General features: G+C 45.1%; 1 protein-coding gene across 2 annotated transcripts in view; it reads left to right on the top strand.

Annotated features, from left to right (window-relative positions):
• The window catches only part of SYNPR (synaptoporin), an 85335-nt gene that overhangs the window by 47047 nt on the left and 16887 nt on the right, over nucleotides 1-21401 (top strand). For both annotated transcript variants that reach the window (XM_031056373.1, XM_005420189.2), the window contains exon 2: nucleotides 10612-10736. In XM_031056373.1, coding sequence (XP_030912233.1) covers nucleotides 10612-10736 — 125 coding nt within the window. The remainder of the gene's footprint in view (nucleotides 1-10611; nucleotides 10737-21401) is intronic.

The raw sequence follows: 21401 nt of genomic DNA, 5'->3' as shown, positions 1-21401 counted from the left end.
ACAAGTAGTTTCAAACATTGTGAATTTGGCTTGTTTTTGCATGGTGGGCTGGAGACTCAGCCCAGCTGGTCCGAGCAGAGCTGGGATCTCTGTGTCCCTCCTGAGCTTGAGGTACCACTGTGGGATGCAGGAATCTGGGAGCTGGACTGGGAGCAGGGAAGGGCCACGTTTCTGCTCAGTGCATCCCTGCTCCCTCATGCAGAGCCAGAGCAGGAGCCTGCTGTGAGATAAGAGATGGAGCTGCTGCCTGCCAGCACTGCAGCCGTGTCACACAGGAGGCAGGATGGCTGGAGAGCCCAGGGGACATGACCTCCTCTCTGTGCCAGCCCTGAGGAAGCTGGAAGGGCCCATGGGTGTGTCTGGGCTGCAGGTGATGCTGGGGCTGGGGACACAAACCCCTGTGGGACTGTGGAGCTCACTCAGCCTGTATTTCCTTCAGTGTCCAGTGCAGATGGAGGATCTGGCTCTGCCTGGCCTTAGTTTGCAGATGTGACCAGAAGGTTCCAAAGAGTCCTTGCACCTGCAGTGACATTCTTTGGTAACTGAGCTCTGAGGCCAGAGACGTGACAGGACTGTGAAACTCTTCAGCAGTCCTCCCCTGTCGTGTGCCATCTCTTATTTTGGAGGGGAAAAGAAAAAAGGCGAGGAAAGAAAAGAAAACGAGAAAGATGTGCTAAGCTCATCTGTAGAGACAGAGACAGGTGATCAGCATGGGGTATCTGCAGTGCTGTGCCTTCCCTCTCCTCTCTTTTCCAGACTGCTGTGTGTGTGTCAGGGCTGTCTGTCCATCTGTCTGTGCACAGGCTGGGTGGGTGGCAGAGCCCTGTGCCACCTGAAGGGCTGTGCAGTGCCTCATCTGTCACCGAAGCTCCCCGGCGCCGTGGCAAAGCAAATATGCTGCAGCAGGCTGGAAAGCTGTAAACATATGGGCACTAACAACAGATTAAGTGAGTGATTTAGTCTAAGGGGCTTGGTAGATTACCATAAAATGTATCTTAATTAGAAAAGCAATCAAAGTTGCACAGAGTCAATGAGGATGAAACGTCTCTGTTGGCAGCAGTGAGCGTCCTGTCCCCCATGCCAGGAGATGTGGATGGCAGTGGATGCAGCTCATGCCCACTTTGGGGGGTTTCCTGGGGTTTGCCCAGTTCAGCCTGGAGTGCAGGCTGCCTTCATGCTGAATTATTTGTTATTTGACCAATTAGACCATGCTGTGAGCTGCTCAGAATGAGTCTGATGGTGGACTTGGGTTCCTTTAAAAGCATTAACAAACCAGAAGCTGCTGAAGGTGAAGGAAGAGAACATTTGCACATTTTCATTAAAACTCTGTACCACTACCCAAAGATACATCCAAGTGTTTGCAGTGTATAGTACAGCTAGTCCCAGATAAAGGATTGGGGCTTCTAAGTGCTACCATAACACAAATAATTAATAAGTCTATCTCCCTCACTGTGTCCTTATCTTTTCAGTGAGCATGGCCATAATTAGCTTTCACCTGATTCTAAGTTTATAGCATGTTCAATTGCTTTTTCCATTCTGCTTGTGTTTTCTCTGCTTCCTTATTTTAGTGGTCCTGGCTTTATTCCACAGGCCAGAGTCTATCGATTAAAAAAAAGCTGGATATTCATCTCCAGCAGTGCAGATGTAAAGATTGCAACAGCCAAAAACATATTGATGCATTATTGGTTTTGTACAAGTGTCTGTTTCTTTTCTGGGGTCTGGGAGGATTTGAAGTACATTGGGAAGTGGCACAGAAGATTTGCAGCAGCTGCTGGCAGCTGAGAGAAAGGGAAGGATGACTGGTTGTCTCAGAATTAAATATTTTGAACCATGAAGGAAATGGAGGACATTCAGGCAAGAACATGATTTTTGAAAAGTTTTTTCTCTTTGTGTTTGGAAGCAGGAATAGGTACAGATTTAATGGAACATGAATTGAGGGGTGTGAATAAAAAGAAGACAGGCAAGAGGTGTGAAGCAGCACAGGAACAGGAGATGCAGGGGAACAGGACAACTTAACCTGTCCAGATGAAGTGTTTCAGAGCTAGTGAGATAAGGACAATGTTGTTAGCATTTCCTAAATATGTTGTGTTTAGGTGTTGCTTTTTATGATTTAAGTGTGGGAAGGAGAGCAATACCATCTCTGGGGACAGAGTAGAAGAGGAGTGGCAGAAAAGAAGAGGAGAGGGAGGTTTTAATTTTAAAAATTTTTCTTGCTCAGAATGTTCCCTGTGAATTCCCAGAGCTCAGCAAAGCAAACGTTCATTTATAGCCCATCATCTTAATTATTAAAAAATAAATTATTTTTACCATGTGGGCTGATATTTAGCCAGGAGCAAATTCTTATTCCAGCCTTTTGCACAGAGGTGGGTGTTGAGGTCAAAACCAGCTCCAGTGGATTTTTCCATCCAGAACTGGTTTGAGATGAGGCAATGGGCCCCATGTTTGGAGACAGAGCCAGGGCAGGCGTGTAGGACAGCAGGTGACAGGCAGCAGAGGACACCAGAGAGTTGCACTGGAGCCCAGGGAACTGAGAGGAAGCTACTAATGGCCTCTGATGAGCATGGACGTGATAATAATGAGGTTAATGCCCTTTCATTCACCCAGAAACATCTTCAGGAATGTATAATCCCTGCTAGTCAATGGGCAATCATTAGGTCATAAATAATAGAGCGTGATTGAAGGACAAGAGCCCTTCCTGTAATGATCATTTTCCGTCAGGGCTGACCCAGGGAGGGTTTGGTTGCAGCCCCCTGACTGTGCCACGCTGCAGGGTGCAGAGCATTTTCTGGTCAGAGGAGTGCTCCAACCTCTCAGTTCTGCTGTGTGCATCTGTCACCAGAGCAGGAAAATTCTCCTCAGGAGCCCAGGCCCAGGAGTAGTGCTGGGAAAGGAGCTGAAGCTAATGGGAAGTACAAAGGCACAAATTAGGTGAGGGAGCAGTTCCAGGAGCCATCAGGGAATGTTGCCAAGGGACAGTGGTGCCTGGTGGGGATGCTGGGAGAGCTGGGAATGGGGCTGGGCTCCCTGGCTGGAGAGGTGCCTTGTCCCAGCCCCAGCCCCGGGCGGATGTTGTGCACACTGAGTACAGCGCTGCCTTTGAGAGCTGGGTGTGTGGTCCCTGCCATCCAGTGCTGCAGTGTGGTGCAGCCTTGGCTGTGGTTGAGTCCCTGTGCCTGTAGTGGCCAGCCAGGCTTTAAAGACATTAAGTTCAGGAGCACTTTCCCTTCACAGAGTGCTTCCCATGTGGGCATGTCACTCAGCCGTAATGTAAATCCCTGTGGTTATTAGAGGGAGTAAATCCTGCTCAGTAATAACTTGGATCCTGCTCTGTGTGCATTTATATTACATTATGGGGCATTTTAAGCCCAGATGCTTTTGAACCCACCAAGCAAAAGAAGAAACGAGCAGCCATATAACCTTTTTTATTTTATATTGTTTACACTTGTTACACAATAAATCACATATAATCAGCCTGTAAAGTCTGCACAAAACCTGTTGTTTTCCGGAGGGAGCAGAAACAGAATTATATTTAGGCATTAACCTGAGTGTTTGGTGGGTTGTTGCACATTGCCTGTTAGTAAAATGAGAATTGACTTGACCTATTAGAAAACCTCTCTTGTACCTCACCGTGGCTTTCCATGGTTTTGCCCGTGGTGGTCACATGTGGTTGGTGCCAAAGCAGCTCATGAGACAAGAGGAAGGGGACACAGAGTGGGAGTGGCTGCTCTCCAGGACTCTGGGCACTGTCACAGTGTGGATCCTGGTAGAGACTGCCACGGTTGTTTGTTTTTTATTTTTGCTGGAAGTCTAGGACTAGAAAAGCTCTCGGGCCCAAAAGGGAGCACGTCTCTGCTGCAGTGACATATGTCACAGCATGAGTCATTCAGGGATTATGTGTACAAATCCAAACATGTCTGTCCAACTTGTGCTCCCGTGTCCTTAAATGAAAAGGGCACGAAGGGGAAGCTGTGGAGGCTGCAGAGGAAGAGCCAGAATTTCCAGGCTGTTCTACAGCCAGAGGGGAAAGGGCTGCAGGTATGTCTGTGATACATCCCAAATAAAGCCATGTTCACCCAGTAATTAGCCCAGGTACCCCTAAGCCTGTTTGCAGCACCTGTTGGTGTCTTTTGTTCCATGGAAGACACATCACCAGTGTGTCAATGACCATGTGCCGAAAGCAATTTATACAACGAATTTAAAAAACCCTTGGGACCTAGTAAATGCTTACCTCAAACCTTTGACTCATGGTTAGAGGTGCTTGTGTAGGTTACTTGTGTAAGTACCTCTGTACTTCAAGGCTTTTCACTGAGTCCAAGAAGAGATGCTCTGTATGTGTCTCTGTTTTCTGCCTGTTAACTCTTCCATGCATGCTGCCAACCTTAGCATTAGCTTTCAACTTTGTGGCTGACCCATTAAATACTGGGTGAAACAGCTTGCATTACATTTTGGACTTAATAAATAGGAAAGGCATTACACAGATTCTGTCTGGCCATCTGGAGGAACAGTGTTCTTTACCCCAATGAATGGCTATCTAATCCTCTCATATACAGTTGGGCTTTATTCTATTAAAATGTAATGAGAAATGACTACCATACCATTATTTGGTGGAGCTAAATGGGATTTTTAGAATAATCAATGGAAGATGAATGGAAAAGATAAAGGTTTTCTTCAAAGCAAAAGAGAGAAAATTGTCTCCTTGGGATTAAAGTATTGTATAACCAAGTTATTATAAAATGATCTTCACTCACTAAAAATACCCCAATTTCATTTCCATAAATCTTTCCATTAAGAATCAAATCAAGTTGTTGGTTTTTGGATTTTTTCAATTAAAAAAAAAATCTAAGCATTAAATGAAGTGTTGTGCTTCAAACAGAGGATGCTGTGGTGTTCCTGCCTGCTATGGGGTGAGGTCTTTCCATCCAGCTGGTGGCATCAAGGGATGGTTTTTGTGAGAGCCCTAAAATGCCAGACAGAGGTTTTCTGCTGCAGATGGCCTCATGAAGACCCCACAGCCCTGTAGGGAAGTCGTGGAGCAGATTGGTCTTCTCCAGGTGGAGGACAGTGGCATATGTGGTTCTTCATGCCTGAACTTCGAGCTGCTCCCTCATCCCTGGGGTTTTCACTCCACACAGACCAGGGCTGGGCTGGCACAGGAGCCTTCTTAGCAATGCTGCTGTTTGTTTATAAGGTGGGGACACTAAATCCCAGCAATCAGTGAACTGTGTCTTTAGGGTTTGTTCCTCAGCAGGAGCAGAATATATTTCAGCTTTCTCCCTGTGTAGTTGCTGAAGGAAAATGACTCCAACTAGTTGTCACCCCCCCCAAGAACTGCGTTGGTTGCAAAGCTATCCACCTCCAATTCATCAACCAGTCAAGTTGATATAATTAGGAATCCCAAAGTCAATAATCTGATAATCTCCAGTGCACAAAGGCTTGTATGTAGGAGAAGTGATTCCAGGAAGTCTGCGGCTCAGATTCGTGCAGGAGAAATGCCAGATTTTAAAAAAGAAACAGGCAGAGACCCAGAGGAGAGAGTGCTTCCTAATCCTTCACTGGTGACATATTTTGGGCCATCACTTCTGCAGTAAATGTTTCCAGTACAGTCCTTTAGTGCCTCCAACCCTTCCCTTTACAGCCTTAATAATAATGTTCAATTACTGGTTGTGCCCTATAAATAAATAATCTCAGTTTAACGAGACACTCTGCTGGGTGAGCGGTGCCGGCTGCGGGGGGACGTCTCCAGAGCAATGAGCTCCCTCCTCTCTCCACACACACTCCTGGCCACTGTGGGACGTGTAAGGCAATGGAACATTTGGCAGGGGTTTTGCAGTGTCTCTGTTATGGTGGTATGGAGAGAGGGAGGTCTCAGATCCAGAAATGATGCCAGAAAAATAGATCTGCTTTTAAAATACTCTGAACACGTAAAATGACTAATAGTAGTGCAGGCATTTTGACTATTTCAGGTTGTTCTTTCAGAGTGTCAGGAGTTCCCCTTGGCTCTCCAGCATTAGGGCAGGAGTAGGGGACTGGGGGGGCCTCTTTGGGAAAGCATCCAGCAGGTTCATTCCCATTTCCCTTCCTTAGTGCCAAGAGAAAGCATTGGAGACCAACCTACACAGTGAACTGCATCCCTCACAGCCTGTTTTTGGCCGCCACAGCTCCAGGCAAGACCAACACTTTCTTTTTAAGATCTTGCCCTCCTGCAGGACCCACCAAGGAGCCCTCGGGCAGAGCAGGCCCTCTTCTTTGCAACAGGATAGTTTTGGGGTGCATCCCCAGCACGGCTCCATCCTGTCAGCCAGCAAGTTGCCACAGGCTGCTGCACAGGGCAGATGTGCTCCCACAAAAAGCAAGTGGTTTATATGGAAGTTTAATCAATTTTAAATGACAGCGTTGTCTTCCTACCAGTATGTTTCAGCTGTAACACGCTCCACATAAGCCTTTCAACTCGCCTTGTCAGGAGCTGTTCTGCCTTCCCCTGGTGTGCAGCACGAGCCTGTTGCTCAGCAGGCATTGAGGGGAATTGTCACAAAGCCAAACAGGGAGAAGGGATATGAAATCATCCTGTTTTTCCCTTCCACAGTGGGATGAGTGATGCCCAGGGTCACATGCTGAGGCACTACCAACTGTTTAATTCACAGCTGGGACTTGGGCTCCCTCAAGGCATCACACAAGTCCCTGGCTGCTGGGTTGGGAAAGGAAGGAACCAGCCTTGAGCCTGGATAAATGACAGCACCTGAATGCTGAATGACAGGATTCACTGCCATGGCATTGAAACCTGGCATCCGAAGAAGGGAGGTGGTCCCATAAATCATATGATGGACCTTTCCCTGCCCTGAGCTGGTGTGAGAAGCAGTGTTGTGCTCTGCTGGGTATTACATTGCTATTTTTTCTAAGGAACCAACTGGTCTTTAAAACATGCTTATCTGATTTGAGAGGGAAGGCTGGTTTATTGTTGCACAATACCATAATAAACATAATTTCTGTTGGTTAATTTATATTGTGGAATTCTACTTCTTTTCAAAAATATACCTCTAGTCCAGGCCAAGGCTGGAGGTCAAAGAGGGAATATCACCATAACAGGATCTGGGAATGGTGTTAATCACTTTACAGAAACTCATTGCCTTGGCAGCATTGTGTCTGAGACCATGAGGAAGAAGGATGATCTTCCAGCCAGGCTAGCCTGGACATGTGAGATGTGCATTGCTCCAGTCTGTGCTGAGAAGCACAAATAATGTTCCTTGCTCTCCCTCCTTTGGTCTGTGCCTCACTGGGTGGGTTGGTAACTGCTTCCACAGCACACACTGAATTTGGGGGATGCTTGGTGTGTTATCCCACATGGAATGTGGAGCACTGATCCAGGCTGGGGACAGGCATTTTCCATTTCCCTGCAAGGGTCCAGGCACCAGCCTCCCCAGTGTATAACAATGGCCAGGCAATAGCTGCAGCTGCAGGAGGGATGGGAGCACAGGAGAAAGCAGGGTTTGCCCTGCTCCCACTCCTGTGGGCAGGAGCAGCCTGGCACAGCCAGGGCAGCAAGGATTTGTTGCCTCAGTGGCATCACATTCCTCCCATTCCTGCGGCAGGACTGGCTGGCAGGGCTGAGCCTGGGCAGGCAGCAGCCATGGGATAACCAGAGGTAACTGCATGGGGAGATTTATCTCATGGCAAGGGGAGAAGCTGGATGTGTGCACACTTGCAGATAGGCCTGGTGCTGAGTGTGGATTTATAGGCAAAGAGTAAATAGGAACATGGGGAAACACTTTCCCTTTCTCCATAAACTTTTCAATTTCAGAGCAGCCCGATTCAATAAAATTATCTTGCAGATGGAGGTTTTATTGAGTCTGGCCCATAAAGCTCCCATTATGGGGTTTACAACTGCCTTTTACACAAATCCTGCTCTAATAAAATACAGTGGTGTTTACAGTATTCCTGAAATGGCCACAGAATTACTGTGTGCACAAAAAACCAGCTAGTAATTCTTGGCTTATTGCTCTGGGCACTCCTCTGACAACATAAAGCAGCACAACTGGGGTGGGGGAGAAGGGGAAATGCAGAGGTAGGAGGAGAAGAGTTATGCTGCTGCTTGGCCATGATGCCCCAGGGAAATACCATTGACTTACAGCCCTCACTCTGCATTCCCTTGATGTAAATTATAAATATGCTTCCTAAAGATGCTTGGTGTCCTCAGCATGCAGCTGTGGGGACTGGCTGGGCATGGCTGGCAGCTGGGTGATCCCAGCCACAGCAGGGAGCCAGGCTTGAGCTGGCTGAGGCACAGCTGAAGTTTGGTAGAAAAGTCTGCAGCGTGGTCCTTTTTCCCTTCCCACCTGCCCTGTGGGTGCTGCCTGGTGCTTGGAGCAGAGCATGTGCTGGGTAAGGCTGGGAGCTGGGGGTTGTGCCTGGAGGGGTTTGCTGAAAAGCTTCTGGTTGACAGCTGGTTGTGGGGCTAAAGTAAGGGCTGGATGCTCTCAATAGGGGAGAGGAAAAACTGGGAATTCTGGAGGAGATACTTCCAGGAGGAAGGAATACCCTGAATTGTGTTTTTGGGCATGGCTCTGTGCCCTTGGTGAAAAAACATGATGACACCCATTATGGTGATTTCTAATGCATGATTAAAGGAGATGCACTTCAGTTGCACCCCTTTCCTCTGCTTGTCCCCTCGCTGAGAGTGTTAGCTGGGAGGTGATGGCTCTTCCTTTATGGCAGGTCTCACACTGCAGGCTTTCAAGTTCCCTCTTTATTTATCACTGTTAATCTTTGTGCCTATGTACCTGCAAGCCATTTGCATTTGCAACTCTGTTAATTAGGCCAGAAAGCAGGTCAGCATTCTCTCCTGTTCTCCTTAATATATTTGTTTTCACAAATTGACCTGAGGTGATTAATGCTGATTTTCAGTGCTGTGCTACATGTAAGGGCAGAAACTTCTTGTGTGTACAGAGGAAGTGTCTCATTTAGGATGAAGGAACACTATTTAAGTTGTAGTGAAAACATTTATTTTGTGGCACATATTTAACAAGTCAATTCATAGTGAAGTTGAGCTTTCTTCTTTGCAGTGAGCTCAGCAAGAAGAATTGATTCAATCAAAGTTTTTATTAACTTTTCTTGTCATTAGGTACCTAAATACCTTTGCAAATCTATCCTCCATGTATGAAATGCACTGATCGCATTGAAAGTGAGTGGCAGGGTGGAAACTTGCATCATTCTCCTGTTACTCCCTGTGCTCCATCCTGCTCAGCACATCACTCTGCACCCAGGAAGGGTCTCCCTGCCCCACTGCTCAGGTGTCACCCCTATAATCTGTCACTCTCTGGGGAAAAGGTGAACATGCAAAGCTGAATTCCAAGGAGGCTGGTGAAACTTGGGGCTTTGTTTATGCTGCAAATTGGGAGAACTAAGATTAATGGCATGTTTTACAAAGCCTTGTGCAGCAAGAAAAGATCTAGTTTTTCTGTTTATTATATTTTCAGTCTGTTATTTTGCCATTACATCTGCTTGCTGCATTATTTTTCAGTGTCCAAAAACATGGTTTCTTTACCAGATGTGAGCACTCTTTGTTTCCTCTGGGTTCCTGATTTTAGCTTATTTAATTGTGGCTGGGATTGCGCATTTGCTTGCCATTTCCCTGATCTGCCCTTCTGTAGATCTCAAGGTAACTCTGTTAAAACTAATGGGGTACTTCAGGGCTATAGTGCTGCAATCAACAAAATCTAACCTGTCCTTTAATTTAAATTACAACTGCATAAATAAACTGTACCCACTGCTACTTGGGGTCTTCCAAGGAAGCCTACATTACTGATGTTTGAAGATACTTCTGCCTGCTTCCAATTCCTTTCTTTGAACCCTTGATATAAAAGCTGATGTATCTCTGCCCTGCATACTGCCTCCTTCATTATTTTTCTCCTGGAAGATTAACACATGTTATAGGTTTGCATCAGAACAACCCAAGCTCTTTTTTCCTTTCCAGTTTGCCTGACTCCAGCCAAAGTCTGGAATTGCTTTCTGCTTTGCAGCCAGTTTACTTCACCTCTATGTCCACTTTAGATTATGGTAGTAATTTAGGAAAAGTAATTAAAACAAACAATGTGGGTTTTTTCTAAGTCATAAATTAACTGGGAGAGGGGCAGGTCAGGTCTGTATTTTGCCACATAATACAATGGTGGCTGTGTGAACTGTCTGGGTCTGCTGTTGCTACTTCTGGTTGCACCTTTGAAATGCTTCTGCCAGTGTTTTGTTTGGGTTAAGAATTACTCATTATGTTCAGTCAATATCCATCCCTCTCTTCTTGCCCAATCTCACCTGTCAGTGGGGTGATTGAAATAACTGCTTGGGTTGTGAATCCCAAATAGGGTTCAAGACAGGAGGGAAGGGCTGAGATGGCTGGCATGGACAAATGGTGATGGGTCTGTCTGTGTGGCAACGGAGCTTCATGTGTCATGGCTCTGTGCTTTTGGGAAGGGTAAGGAATAATGTATGGCAATGCTTTAAATGCAAGGAGTGATGGATAACCTGACCTGAGGGGGGTGGTGCTGCAGCTAGAGCTACCACATGGATCTGCTTGTGGCGGTCGCTGAAACAAAATGAAATAAAAATGTTGTTTGTTTTTGACAGCTTTTTGCAATCTTTGCATTTGCAACATGCGGCGGGTACTCTGGAGAGCTGCGCCTCAGTGTGGACTGTGCAAACAAGTCCGAGAGTGACCTCAGCATCGACATAGCCTTTGCCTACCCCTTCAGGTGAGTCTGACAGTGACCTCAGCATCGACATAGCCTTTGCCTACCCCTTTGGGTAGCCCCGGCCGCGTGCTCTTCGACTCTTGGGGCTGGGCTGGCCCAGCAGCACGGGGGCTCCTTCACCTGCAGCATGTTTCAGTCAAGGACCAGTCTGGGGCTCCAGAATTTTCCTCTGGTGTGCAGGAGGAATGAGTTTGGCTACTCATTTGGCTATCTGCGTGGTGTGGATGGGTCCATGGAACTGGGAGTGGGCCATTTGGGAATGGGAGCTCAGCGGAGGAGAATTCATGACTGTCAGATTCCAGAGCCCTGTGGAGGTCAGAAAAGCTGGGGGAGCGGGAAATGGGAGGCAAGGAAAAATAGAACAACACAATCATCCCAAGATGAAAAACTGTAGTGTAGCCATTAACTTAAGCTGGAAATGAGAGAGGTTTCCCATCCATTGCAGTAGCAAGGATATGAGATAGCTGCTCCAAGGGAATCATCCCAAGATGAAAAACTGCAGTGTACCCACTAACTTAAGCTGGAAATGAAAGAGGTTTCCCATCCACTGCAGTAGCAAGGATATGAAATAGCTGCTCCAAGGGATGGGGAAGCAAAAAGCGAAAATGAGCTTGAACCATAATTTTTAAATGTTTTTTGAAAATTTTGTTAATTGCCTGGTTGCATCTCTTGGTGTCTGAATGCTTTAAAACCTAGTGATTTAGGAAAACAGTTTTTATAGGGTTTTTTATGGTTTTTAAGTACATCTGAAAACTGTAGTTATACATATATGTATAATAATATATACTTATATATATAATATTCTTGCCATTTAAGATCCTGCTTCAAAAGAGCATCTACAGTCTTTTTTTTTAGATATGTCAAGTCCACTGCAAAAACCACTCGGTTTTGTATAAGTGATTTCTTCAAGGAATTGAGATGATTAAGAAAAGAATGCATAATTCAATCTCAAGTCTAGTACACTATGACTCTAAAATCAGTTTTCTTCCTTGGGAAATCACATGCTGTTTTGCTTATGATTGCTATGCACAGACCAGACTTGAAAGCATCTATTTCTTTAACATGTTCTAAGATACAGCAAATTCCAAACAGTGGGAACTGAATTTGATTCCTTGAAATGTTGTTCTTGCTTGCCATACATTTATTACTCTAAAAATTCACATTTCCTGGTATTGCAAATGTTTATTTTTTGGCTTGAATATGTCCACATTTTCTTTCATTTCTGCTTAGTATGCGTAGGAGAGATCCTGAAAATTGAGTTATGTGAGTTTGTAATTTGATTCACTTCCAAATAGGTCATTTCTCCAGCATTCATTACAAATACACCCTGTAGTGAAGTGCTTTTAGTTTGCATGATTATAAAATAGTATTTTATTTTAAAAGTTAATAAAACAGAGAGAAGGAGCCCTGAAGTGTCTCCTGGTGTTCCACCAGGCACATCAACCATTGTTTCTAGAAGGAAGTGGCTGGATCTGCAATTTCCCACAGTTTTGCTTATTAGAAAACTGGAAGTAATTGATGGGCAATGTAACATTCCAGCATGTTGCAGAGATGATGCAGAACAGGGTTTAATTGCAGGAGGGACCCAGCTGAGGCTGTAGCTGGCCCTTGAACTCAGCGTGCACAGATGGGATGTAGGTACAGTGGGGTGGCTGGCAACGTGGTACAAATACACCTGGAATGTGCAGGTGAGAGGGGACATGACACTTAGCTGCTGTTTTAGGAGAAGCATGAATACACTCAGATTTTGTGCAATTTGAGATTTTGTTTGCAAACCTGAGGCATATGCAAGAAGTGTCCAGAGATGTGGAGATGATACGGGGCAGCAGATGTGTGCCTGGAAAATCTGCTACTTTGGAACTTGGTGTCATCTCAGTGTTTTATCTAAATATTCCTGTGACTTTCTCATGTGTTTGCTATTTTTGCTTTTCTCCACAGAATGGAGATGGGGTGCTCTAAAAACAGAAGTGAGATTAGCTGGGAAAGGTAACATCTCAGAGCAGTGAATAAGCTTGGAAAAAGCAGCTCAGAAAAGTTCAGGCTCTCTAATCAAGACTGTGCTCCTCAGGCTGAGGCTCATCTCCCTGCACGGGCTTGTAGGCATTGTTAGGTAGGATGAATTTCCCACTAGTTGTCTTGCATTCAGGTCCATCTTCCCATGGCATTTTCCTTTCAAATGCCTTCACAGTCCTGATTATTGGCTGTCAGCTGGGGGAGGTGTAGGTGGAAGGAGAGAAGCTGCTGAGCATCTGACACCCCGCTGCTGTTGGGGCTGTCAGCAGTGACACTGAAGCAGTCAAAATACCTGAGTGCTGCTTTTTTATGAGCTGCACCTTCCAGCATGACTTGAAACAAAGAGAGTCGTGCTACCAGCTGCTTTCATTTCTCTTGCTGGGAATTTGAGGCTTTATTTTATTCTCCCAAAAAAATGAACTGCTAGACCTTGGCCTATAGATGGCAAGTGTCAGGAGCTTAAAGCTGGTAAACAAAGTGGTAAGGCTGAACAGGACAGCTGGGCAAAGCAGGAGGGCTTGGGTGTTTTGGAAATGAGATTGAGGGAACCTGAAAATATTCTTATTAAAGCAAGATCAGAATGGGGATGGAGTTTTCCAGGCTGAAAGGATGGACATTGCACTTGTGACCTCATGCTTCTGGGGCCAATCACCTGAGCTAAAGAAAAGGGTGCAGGAGGGCAAAACCAGGGCTGGTGTGCTGTGGGGGTGATTTGTGTGGCCCCAGGCCAGTCTTGAATGCACAGAAGCAGCACTGCACTCCACAGCAGGTAGCTCCAGATGCTCCCAAAACAAATGAGCATCTTCACACCTGCTTATTGAGATTTTTCTCAGCCCCAACCTACAAATTGTGAAAGTGTCCAGCGAAAAATAAAGATGAGTCCAAGAGATTAGTACAATTAGATAGGAAGTTTTGAAACATACCTTTAAACTAATATTAATTCTTTCTTGGTTTTATTTAAAGTTATGGCTTTATGGAAGTTATGCTTGGCTCCTGTGTTGTCTTACTGCTGTTGTAACTCTGGTAGCAGGAGATTGTGGAGCGCCAAAAGGAAAACCCAAAGAAACCTTTCTCACAAGGTGGCTGCTTCTCATTTCTGCTGGAATCACTTTCTTAGTTAGTTGTGGACCTTTGAAGGACCTTTGACCTTAATTTACCCTTTGAAAAGGGGGAAGTGAGGAAAAGCATAAAAGTGTGCTAATCACTAGCCACTACCAGAGTGACCTGGTGCAGTGGTGCTTTTGCACTGCTGGGAGACAGGATCCCTGGGAGAAAAGCCCTGCCTGTGCAGGGTGGCTGCGTCAGGAGCATGAGGAGGCTGAGCCATTCCCACCTGAGCTTCTGCTCTGAGCTCCTGCTGCTGGGGTGCAGTAACCACTGAAGAGTCCCCCCAATACTGATGTAATTGACCCCAAATCTGGCTCCATCATCTCTCCTGGAACAGGAGATGAGATGGATGCTTTTCCATCCACAATTACTCTGATTCATTTCAGCTTCGCGCAGCCCACATCCATGACCCTGTAGTCACCCTGCAGTGCAGAAATTAACCTGAAGTCTAAACCCTAATATCCTCCTACAGTGTGTCCTGGAGCTCTGCCACACTCTGCTACAGAGCTTGCCAGACTCTTCCATGCCTAATCTGATATTTATAAAGATGTTTTAAATATTCACCTGAGGTTTTTTTTTCTCATTTCAGCCTGATTCTAGTTTTATCACAGAACATTTCTTCCTCCCTCATGTTTTAAAGCACAAATCAGTCATTCTGGATACCTGTATATGCATTTTGGAAATTTTACAAGTTCAAATATGGAATCAATTTCTCTGCCCTACAGTAGCAGTTTTTCTCTAGCATTAGGATCTGTGCTTGATACAGAGTCTATTGCAAATTTGGCAGACATTAGGATGTTCATTAACTTGACCCTCACCCAGGCAATGATTCTTTGAGGGGGTGGAAAAAAAATTCAGTATCTTGGGATTATTTGTTACTCTCACAGTCCATCACCCTTTCAGATTGGATTTGTCACTTATCCAAGTGCCCTGAAGCAATATGTTTTGTCTGAAATAAGAGTCCTAGTGAAGGTCCTATTTGTTTATCATTTTCTGTGATCCCAGAAATATTTTCATCATGTACTTGGTTTTTCCTTGGGCTTACTTTGATAATAAGTGGTAGAACAGTACACCTACTGGGTACATTCTTGTTACTGATATTCACTATTTTGAGATGCTTTTTCACGAGTCCTCCTAAAAGCAAGTATTTTTGTTTGCTTCACTTACCAAGTCTGTACTGAAGACTTTTTGCTAGTTAATTATTCCTATCACAAACTTGATGTTTTACTTGCAACTGGAAGAGTTGCACTGAAATATTTGGGCTTCTTCAACTACTGATTTAAATGAACCTTTGCACCTCAGAAATGCTCTAAGGATGATGTGCTGGGAGAGGTGCTCTGTGCTGAGGCCATCACCTGCTCTTTGTGGTTATGCCCTGTCCATTCCAGGGAGGAATGCTGGGCCAGAGCCTGGCTCTGGGTGATGCTGGTGGGGTCTGTGGCTTGTGGGAGTCCCATGAGCAGAGCTGTTGTGCTGGTTGGACCTGCAGGGAAATGGGAAGGGAAAAACCATCTCAATACAAGCCCCTAAGTTAAGTCTTGAGGCAGACCCTGGACTAAAACTTCTTTGCCTGTAGCTTTTGGGGATGCTTTAAGCCAAGCCTGCGTACAGAGTCTATCCCCAAGTGAAATGCTGCATGGGAAATAATTTGGAGCATCTCTTGTCTTTTCTTGAGGCATTCATCCTGAAAACTACTTGGAAAATATTGACCTAGAGAGTGACATTGTTAAATTTTAAACACTCTCACCCTAGCCACTTTCTTAGGTGAAGAGGTTCAGAGGTGTTAGGAGCACTGAGCCACAGTTACCAGAAGAACAGAGTAGGATTTCCTGGTGGTGCTAACGTGAGACCCTGGTGAAAATGTCTTTGCACATCTTTGTACCACAGCAGTGAGCAAAACAAATGTTTTCCATTTTATTCTAAATCACCTATTAGTATCTTTTCAGTGTGCTAGTAAAGCTGTCTCTTCAAGTGGTCCTTCCTTCTGAAGGAAAAGGAAATTATGTTTTATGGGAGCTTTTCATTCACTTTAAGCATCTCATTTGAATAAAGACATTCCCATTGAGCACCCTTGAAAGTGTTCACCTCATCTGCATGCTATGGGCAGCCTAGTCTTCCATTTGAAATATGACAGCCAGATCTAAATTGCCTGCTTAGAAGCTACAAATGATAATTAAGGATAAAACATCTAACTTTTTGAGCTTTGCATCTATCTTTCTTTGGAAAAGGCCTCTGCTAATGTTAGCATATTTCTCTGCCAGTTTGTACTGTCCTTCTATTTTTTGTCATCCATTTGTAAATCTTGCTTCAGAATTCAGTGAAAAACATTCTGGCTGAAAGCTTATGAATGTCTGTAATGGCTGGGAGACTGGGAGCTGCTGATAAATAGAAATTCTTTCCACTAAGTAGTTGCCTGCAGTGCTGACTTTCAGGCAGCTGTGGTGGGCTCTGCTCCCAGACTTCTTGGGAGGTTGGACATAGGAAAGAATAAAGTCACAGAGTCAGCTGAACTCCTTAAGGTTTGTGTTTTATTTTGGATGTCTTCACCTTACAGAAAATTCCCCTTCTGTAACCAAAAAACCAAACTGTGGTCTCATAAACCTCCTGTGCATGGACAGGAGCAAAAGCAAGGCAGCAGGAGCTGTGCACTGGCTTCAGGTGTGAGCTGTGCCGACATGCAGATGCCCCAGTTCCCAGGCAGGTCTGGCAGAGCTCCTGGGAAGGTGAGAGGTGCTGGTTAAACTTTGCATGACCCATTCCAGCTTAATGAAGGCAGAAATCTCCACCCTGGAACTTCTTAGAACAAAACTTGGTGCTTCTGAGAAGCAGATTTTGCACAAGCAGGAGTTGCAGGGATGATTGGATGGAGTTCAGAGGACCATGAGCTGTGCCACAGTGGTCCCCTCTGGATCTGCAATAGTGAAAGCTGCATTAGTTCAGTCCCTTTTCTTGCCAAACTGTGACTGCCTCATCTGGCACTGCAGATCTGGGGTTAACAGCTGAATTGATGAGGAAAACTGTTCAGTAATACGTCAGCTAAGCTGGAGATTTTCACCAATATCCCTGTTATATAAACTGGCTGTGCAGGATGGGCACTGAGGGCTCAGTCGTGGCTTTAATTCTTTTCACAACTGTTTCAAACTCTGACCTCAGCAGTGCTTTTTATACCTAATTTTGACCTCTTAATGAATAATTTGCCTAACCAGAACTTCTACTGTTAGTGGAAAGAGGAAATTGTGTGAATGAGGAAGATAATGTTGCATCCTGCTGGGTAAAATGCAGCAAATCCTTCAGGTTACAAATATCTATGATTGTGACACCTTCACAAAGTATCTTCATATTTAATATGACTTAACAATACAAACTGAAGTATTAAGATATATTTTTAACTAGGAAATAGACCTTTTTTCTCAGTTGCGATTTTTACATTCTGGTAAATTTATAGGGCTATCCAGAAAACTGCAGCTCAATTTTCCAAAATCTCCCAATGGAAAGCCAGGTAAAAGATTTTATGCCGTTCTGATGTGAATGCAAGAACTTTGTGAGCTATTTAAAGTATGGCCCCAGCACTTCCCTGGCAGTGAAGGCATCAGAGACCTTGGTCAAGTCTCTGTACTGGAGCAAGTCTGGAAGCAGCCTGAACATGGAGCTTGCAAAGCCAGACTGAGCACTGATCAATGAGCTGTTGGTTTAGTTAGAGCTGTTTGCTCTTAGATTGTCTCCTGGGCTGGGGAAAAGGTGATCCAGGTCTGCAGAATAAGTACTTTTCTTTTCAGCTTTGAATGAGCATAGTTTGTAATAGGAAAGAATATTTCACATTTTTATAACTGACTCTAGTGATTAAAGAGTGCATCCCATAGTTCAGAGCCCTGATGTGATTTTTGCTTGCTTGTGCATGGCTACAGACTACTGAAGTAATTGAAAACTGCAAATCAGTGTTCTCCAATTTCCACAAGTCTTCAAGGACCTCACTGACTGTGAAATACTGTCTTTAGAAAAAGAGAAAATGGGAGAAAATTGGCTTTTTTACTTGGGCAGCTGGGGTCTGCAGTAACAGCTGTCCATGAGTACAATGTACAGTGTAATTCCTATTGTCAGTGTTTGATGGAACTACTTCTGGTTTGATTAAAACAGATAAAAATATGGATGACTTCATGACTTTTCTAGTTTTGAGAGCCTCCTCCTGACCCCAGTTATAGTCTTCAAAAGCCACTTTGTAGAAATCTTCAAGACTAGCAAAGAATGGTCATTACTGCCAGTTTGCACTTTTGGAACTGTGGATAAAGGCAAGTGTCCTTTCCTCACAAGTGAGGAACCAGAGATGCTTCGAGTCACCCTTTGTTCCTGCATGAGATCTATCGAAATCTGATAAAATCACATTTACCAGAAACCTGATAAAACCACATCTTCAGCTTCTCTTTGGGGCAGACCCTGTGCATGTGGTCCTCATCACAACTGTGCTGTTGGAGCAAGAGTCCACCCACCACCCCCACAATTTCATGGCTGGTCTGGATGGCTTCTGGGTCAAACTATTTGTAAACAGCCAAGAAGCTGCAGCCCAAGGGTGGCAAAGCCTCTGCTCATTCAGGGCTGTCAGCAGGGACTCAGTGCTTGAGGAGGTCAGGGGAGGAAGATTTGTAAAACCACAAAGTCTCCAGTTAATTGCAAGGACAGCTGTTAACCAAGGACAAGCTGATGGGTCCAGGCGGTATTTCTGTGATGGGGCAGCAGCTCTGCAGACAAGATGACTTCTCCAGATGTTGAGGTCATCTCAGTGGCTGCTGTCATCAGTGTTCTGCTTCTACTCTGTAGCTTTTAATCCATTAAAACTTGAAGCAAACACATCCTTGAATGCTGAACTGGGGCCATAGAGGAGGTTTGTCTTGGCTCACAGCTCTTCAGACTGGTCAGTTCTTGTCTTGGTGTCCATGTGCAAACTTTGCAAGAACACAGAGCTCATGGGCACACAGCTGGAGGGGGAAGGAAAGTGGTAGGAAATTTCTGGAGATGGTGTCTGCTGCAGATAAGGGAGAACACTTTCTTAAAACTTTGTGAATTGTAGAGCTTTTCTTTTGGCACTTGATAATTGGATTTTTCCTCAATTTGGATGGTCCATACTGGCTGATTTTTCTTCATAGAGTCTATATTTTATGTTAAACATGGTTTTAGTGCCAGAAAAATTCTTCATTAATTCTTTAGGCCAAATTTGTTCTCTAAGTGGAAGTTGATTTTGGATTTGTTGCAGCTTTTTCACCATTTGAATTTTTAATATATATTCATGAGTAGTCTCTGCAGTATTGTGCAGTGATGATGTTTTATCTGTGCCTACCACAAAGGCTTTTCCTAAAAGTCAGAATTTAGGCAACTTCCCTTGCAAATTTATTTTTGCACATTTTCATGCTGTCAGTACAGAAGCAACCAAAGTAGCCACCCTTTGGCTTTGCTTTGTTTGGTATTTGATCCCTGTATGGCACATGGTGACCCAGCTGGGGGACAATCAAACACGTGCCCTTCCCCTTCTCCCTTCTCCAAAATGTTCATTTGCTGTGCAGGGGCCCTGAAGATTTCCCCAGGACAGTAGGGGATGGGATGCATGGGATGTCTTTGTTCTCCTCTCACACCTGGATTCTACATTAATTTATTTGCCAGGAGATAAATGCAATGTTTTTCATTCAGTAGAATCTGGAGAGGATGTGCATCCAAGCCCATGCAGCACAGCCCCACTCAGTGCTGTCCTCTGTGGTTTCACACCTCCCGGGCTATTCAGGGTGTGAAGGTGCTGGAAGTTTGGCTGCAGGTCCATCAGCAGACCCAAAAGTCTGCTCAGCCTGTGCTGCAGCCCACCAGCTCCCTGAGGAAAGGATTTGTCATATCCTTCCAAAGGTACATACTGTGACTGTGAGTTTCATTGGAGTCATCCCATAAAACTCTCCAGAGAACTTAATTTGATTGCTTTAGGTACATTAGGACAATATACTTGAAAAAATATTGTAGTTAAATACAAAGTAATATTGAAATACAGCACAAAAGAGTAAATGTTGCTGCATCTTCTGTAATTGCTCTTGTATTTATTCACTTGGTCTGGAGGGTGAAATTGCTGCTTTCAGGGTGAACACTGCTTGTCACAGAGTGAAGCATTTGTGCTTTCAGGTGGGTCTGGCTGAACACCAGGTGATGCCCAAGAATTTGGAATACTTTTCCATAGAGTTCATAGCCTATTGGATGGTGGAAGGGAATGTGAACTGGAGGTGATGTGAGCAGCTGCAGGATGTGTTGGGGTGCAGGGAAGGCAGATCAGCGGTCCCACACTGCTCCATGCAGAAACACTGCCCAGGGATTTGATACATCCACTTCTCAGGAATGGTCTTATTATATTCAATGGCTTTTCTTTTATGATTTCTACTCCTCGTGTTTCATCTGTAGATGTTTAGATTTCTGTAGATCTTTCTCCAAAAGGGAGCTTTTGTTTGGCTTCTTAGTTTGGAAGCTGTTTCCTGTGTCTGTCCAGAGGAGAGGGCAGCAGGAGGGACATGAGAGCCATGGGTTCAGCTAGGACATCATGATGGGACCAAATAGCACTGGATAGTTATTTATGTGATGATGTAAATGTATGCCAGGGGCATCTCCAGGTCCTATAATTTGCCTTGTTCCATGAACATGATGGTCTTTTTTAAAGATAATTAAGGGTTACCTTCCTTCAGAGATAGTAGCAAAGTTTCCCAGAGGCTAGAAAGCACTTTGTCCCAAGAAAATAACTCAGTGAAGGGAAATCAGAGTATATTGCCACCAGTCTGTACCACAAGGAATGCAAGTGCCCAATCTGGGAAGGTATCTGGGCTGTACAGACTGGTGGAGCATGTCTTTGAGCACTGTGCTCTGCTTGCACAGCATGTGTTCCTGAGAAGAGCTGTGAAATTATCTTGGGAGATAAATCTGGGTCTTGGATAAAGGCTTGGAAGTGGGGTTGGGATCACCCACTCAGCTTAGCAAGCACTCCCAGCAGCATGTGTTCTATAATGAGCCTTTTTGTTGGCTTTTTGGTGCTACGATGGAGTAGTAGGGTTTGCACTCCTGCTACTCCTGCACAGACTGGGGAGGCTCCTTCCCAGGACTGGCACCACTCCAGATGTTCCTTCCCCCAGGAATGTTGTGCAGGCTGTTTCCAAAGAGCTTTGTGCACACAGTCACTGGGAGTGGGTCCTGCAGGGGATCTCAAGCTGGGGTATGGCACTGCTGCCTTCTGCCCACCACCAGTGCTGTCCCTGTTCCAGTGCCCTCAGAACTCACCCTCAAAGGGGTTGTGTGGCTTCTCTTCCTGGGGGCCTGAGCACCTCAGAGGGTCCCAGACTCACTGTCCTAGCAGGAGAAATTAAATGTGGGGTAGAGGGACCCATGAGGTGCCCATCTCTGGGTAGGGGTTGTAGTGAACCTGCTCTGAGCTGCCTGCACTGGGGGAATTGCCCCTGTCCCAGGGCAGCACACAGTGTGGTGTGCTGGGACAGCAGCTGTGCCTCAAGTTTGTCCTGATAAACCAGAACTGTAGGG

Source organism: Geospiza fortis, unplaced genomic scaffold (assembly GCF_000277835.1).
Source record: "Geospiza fortis unplaced genomic scaffold, GeoFor_1.0 scaffold70, whole genome shotgun sequence".
Lineage (NCBI taxonomy): Eukaryota > Metazoa > Chordata > Aves > Passeriformes > Thraupidae > Geospiza > Geospiza fortis.
This window is presented reverse-complemented; position numbering and strand designations above follow the sequence as displayed.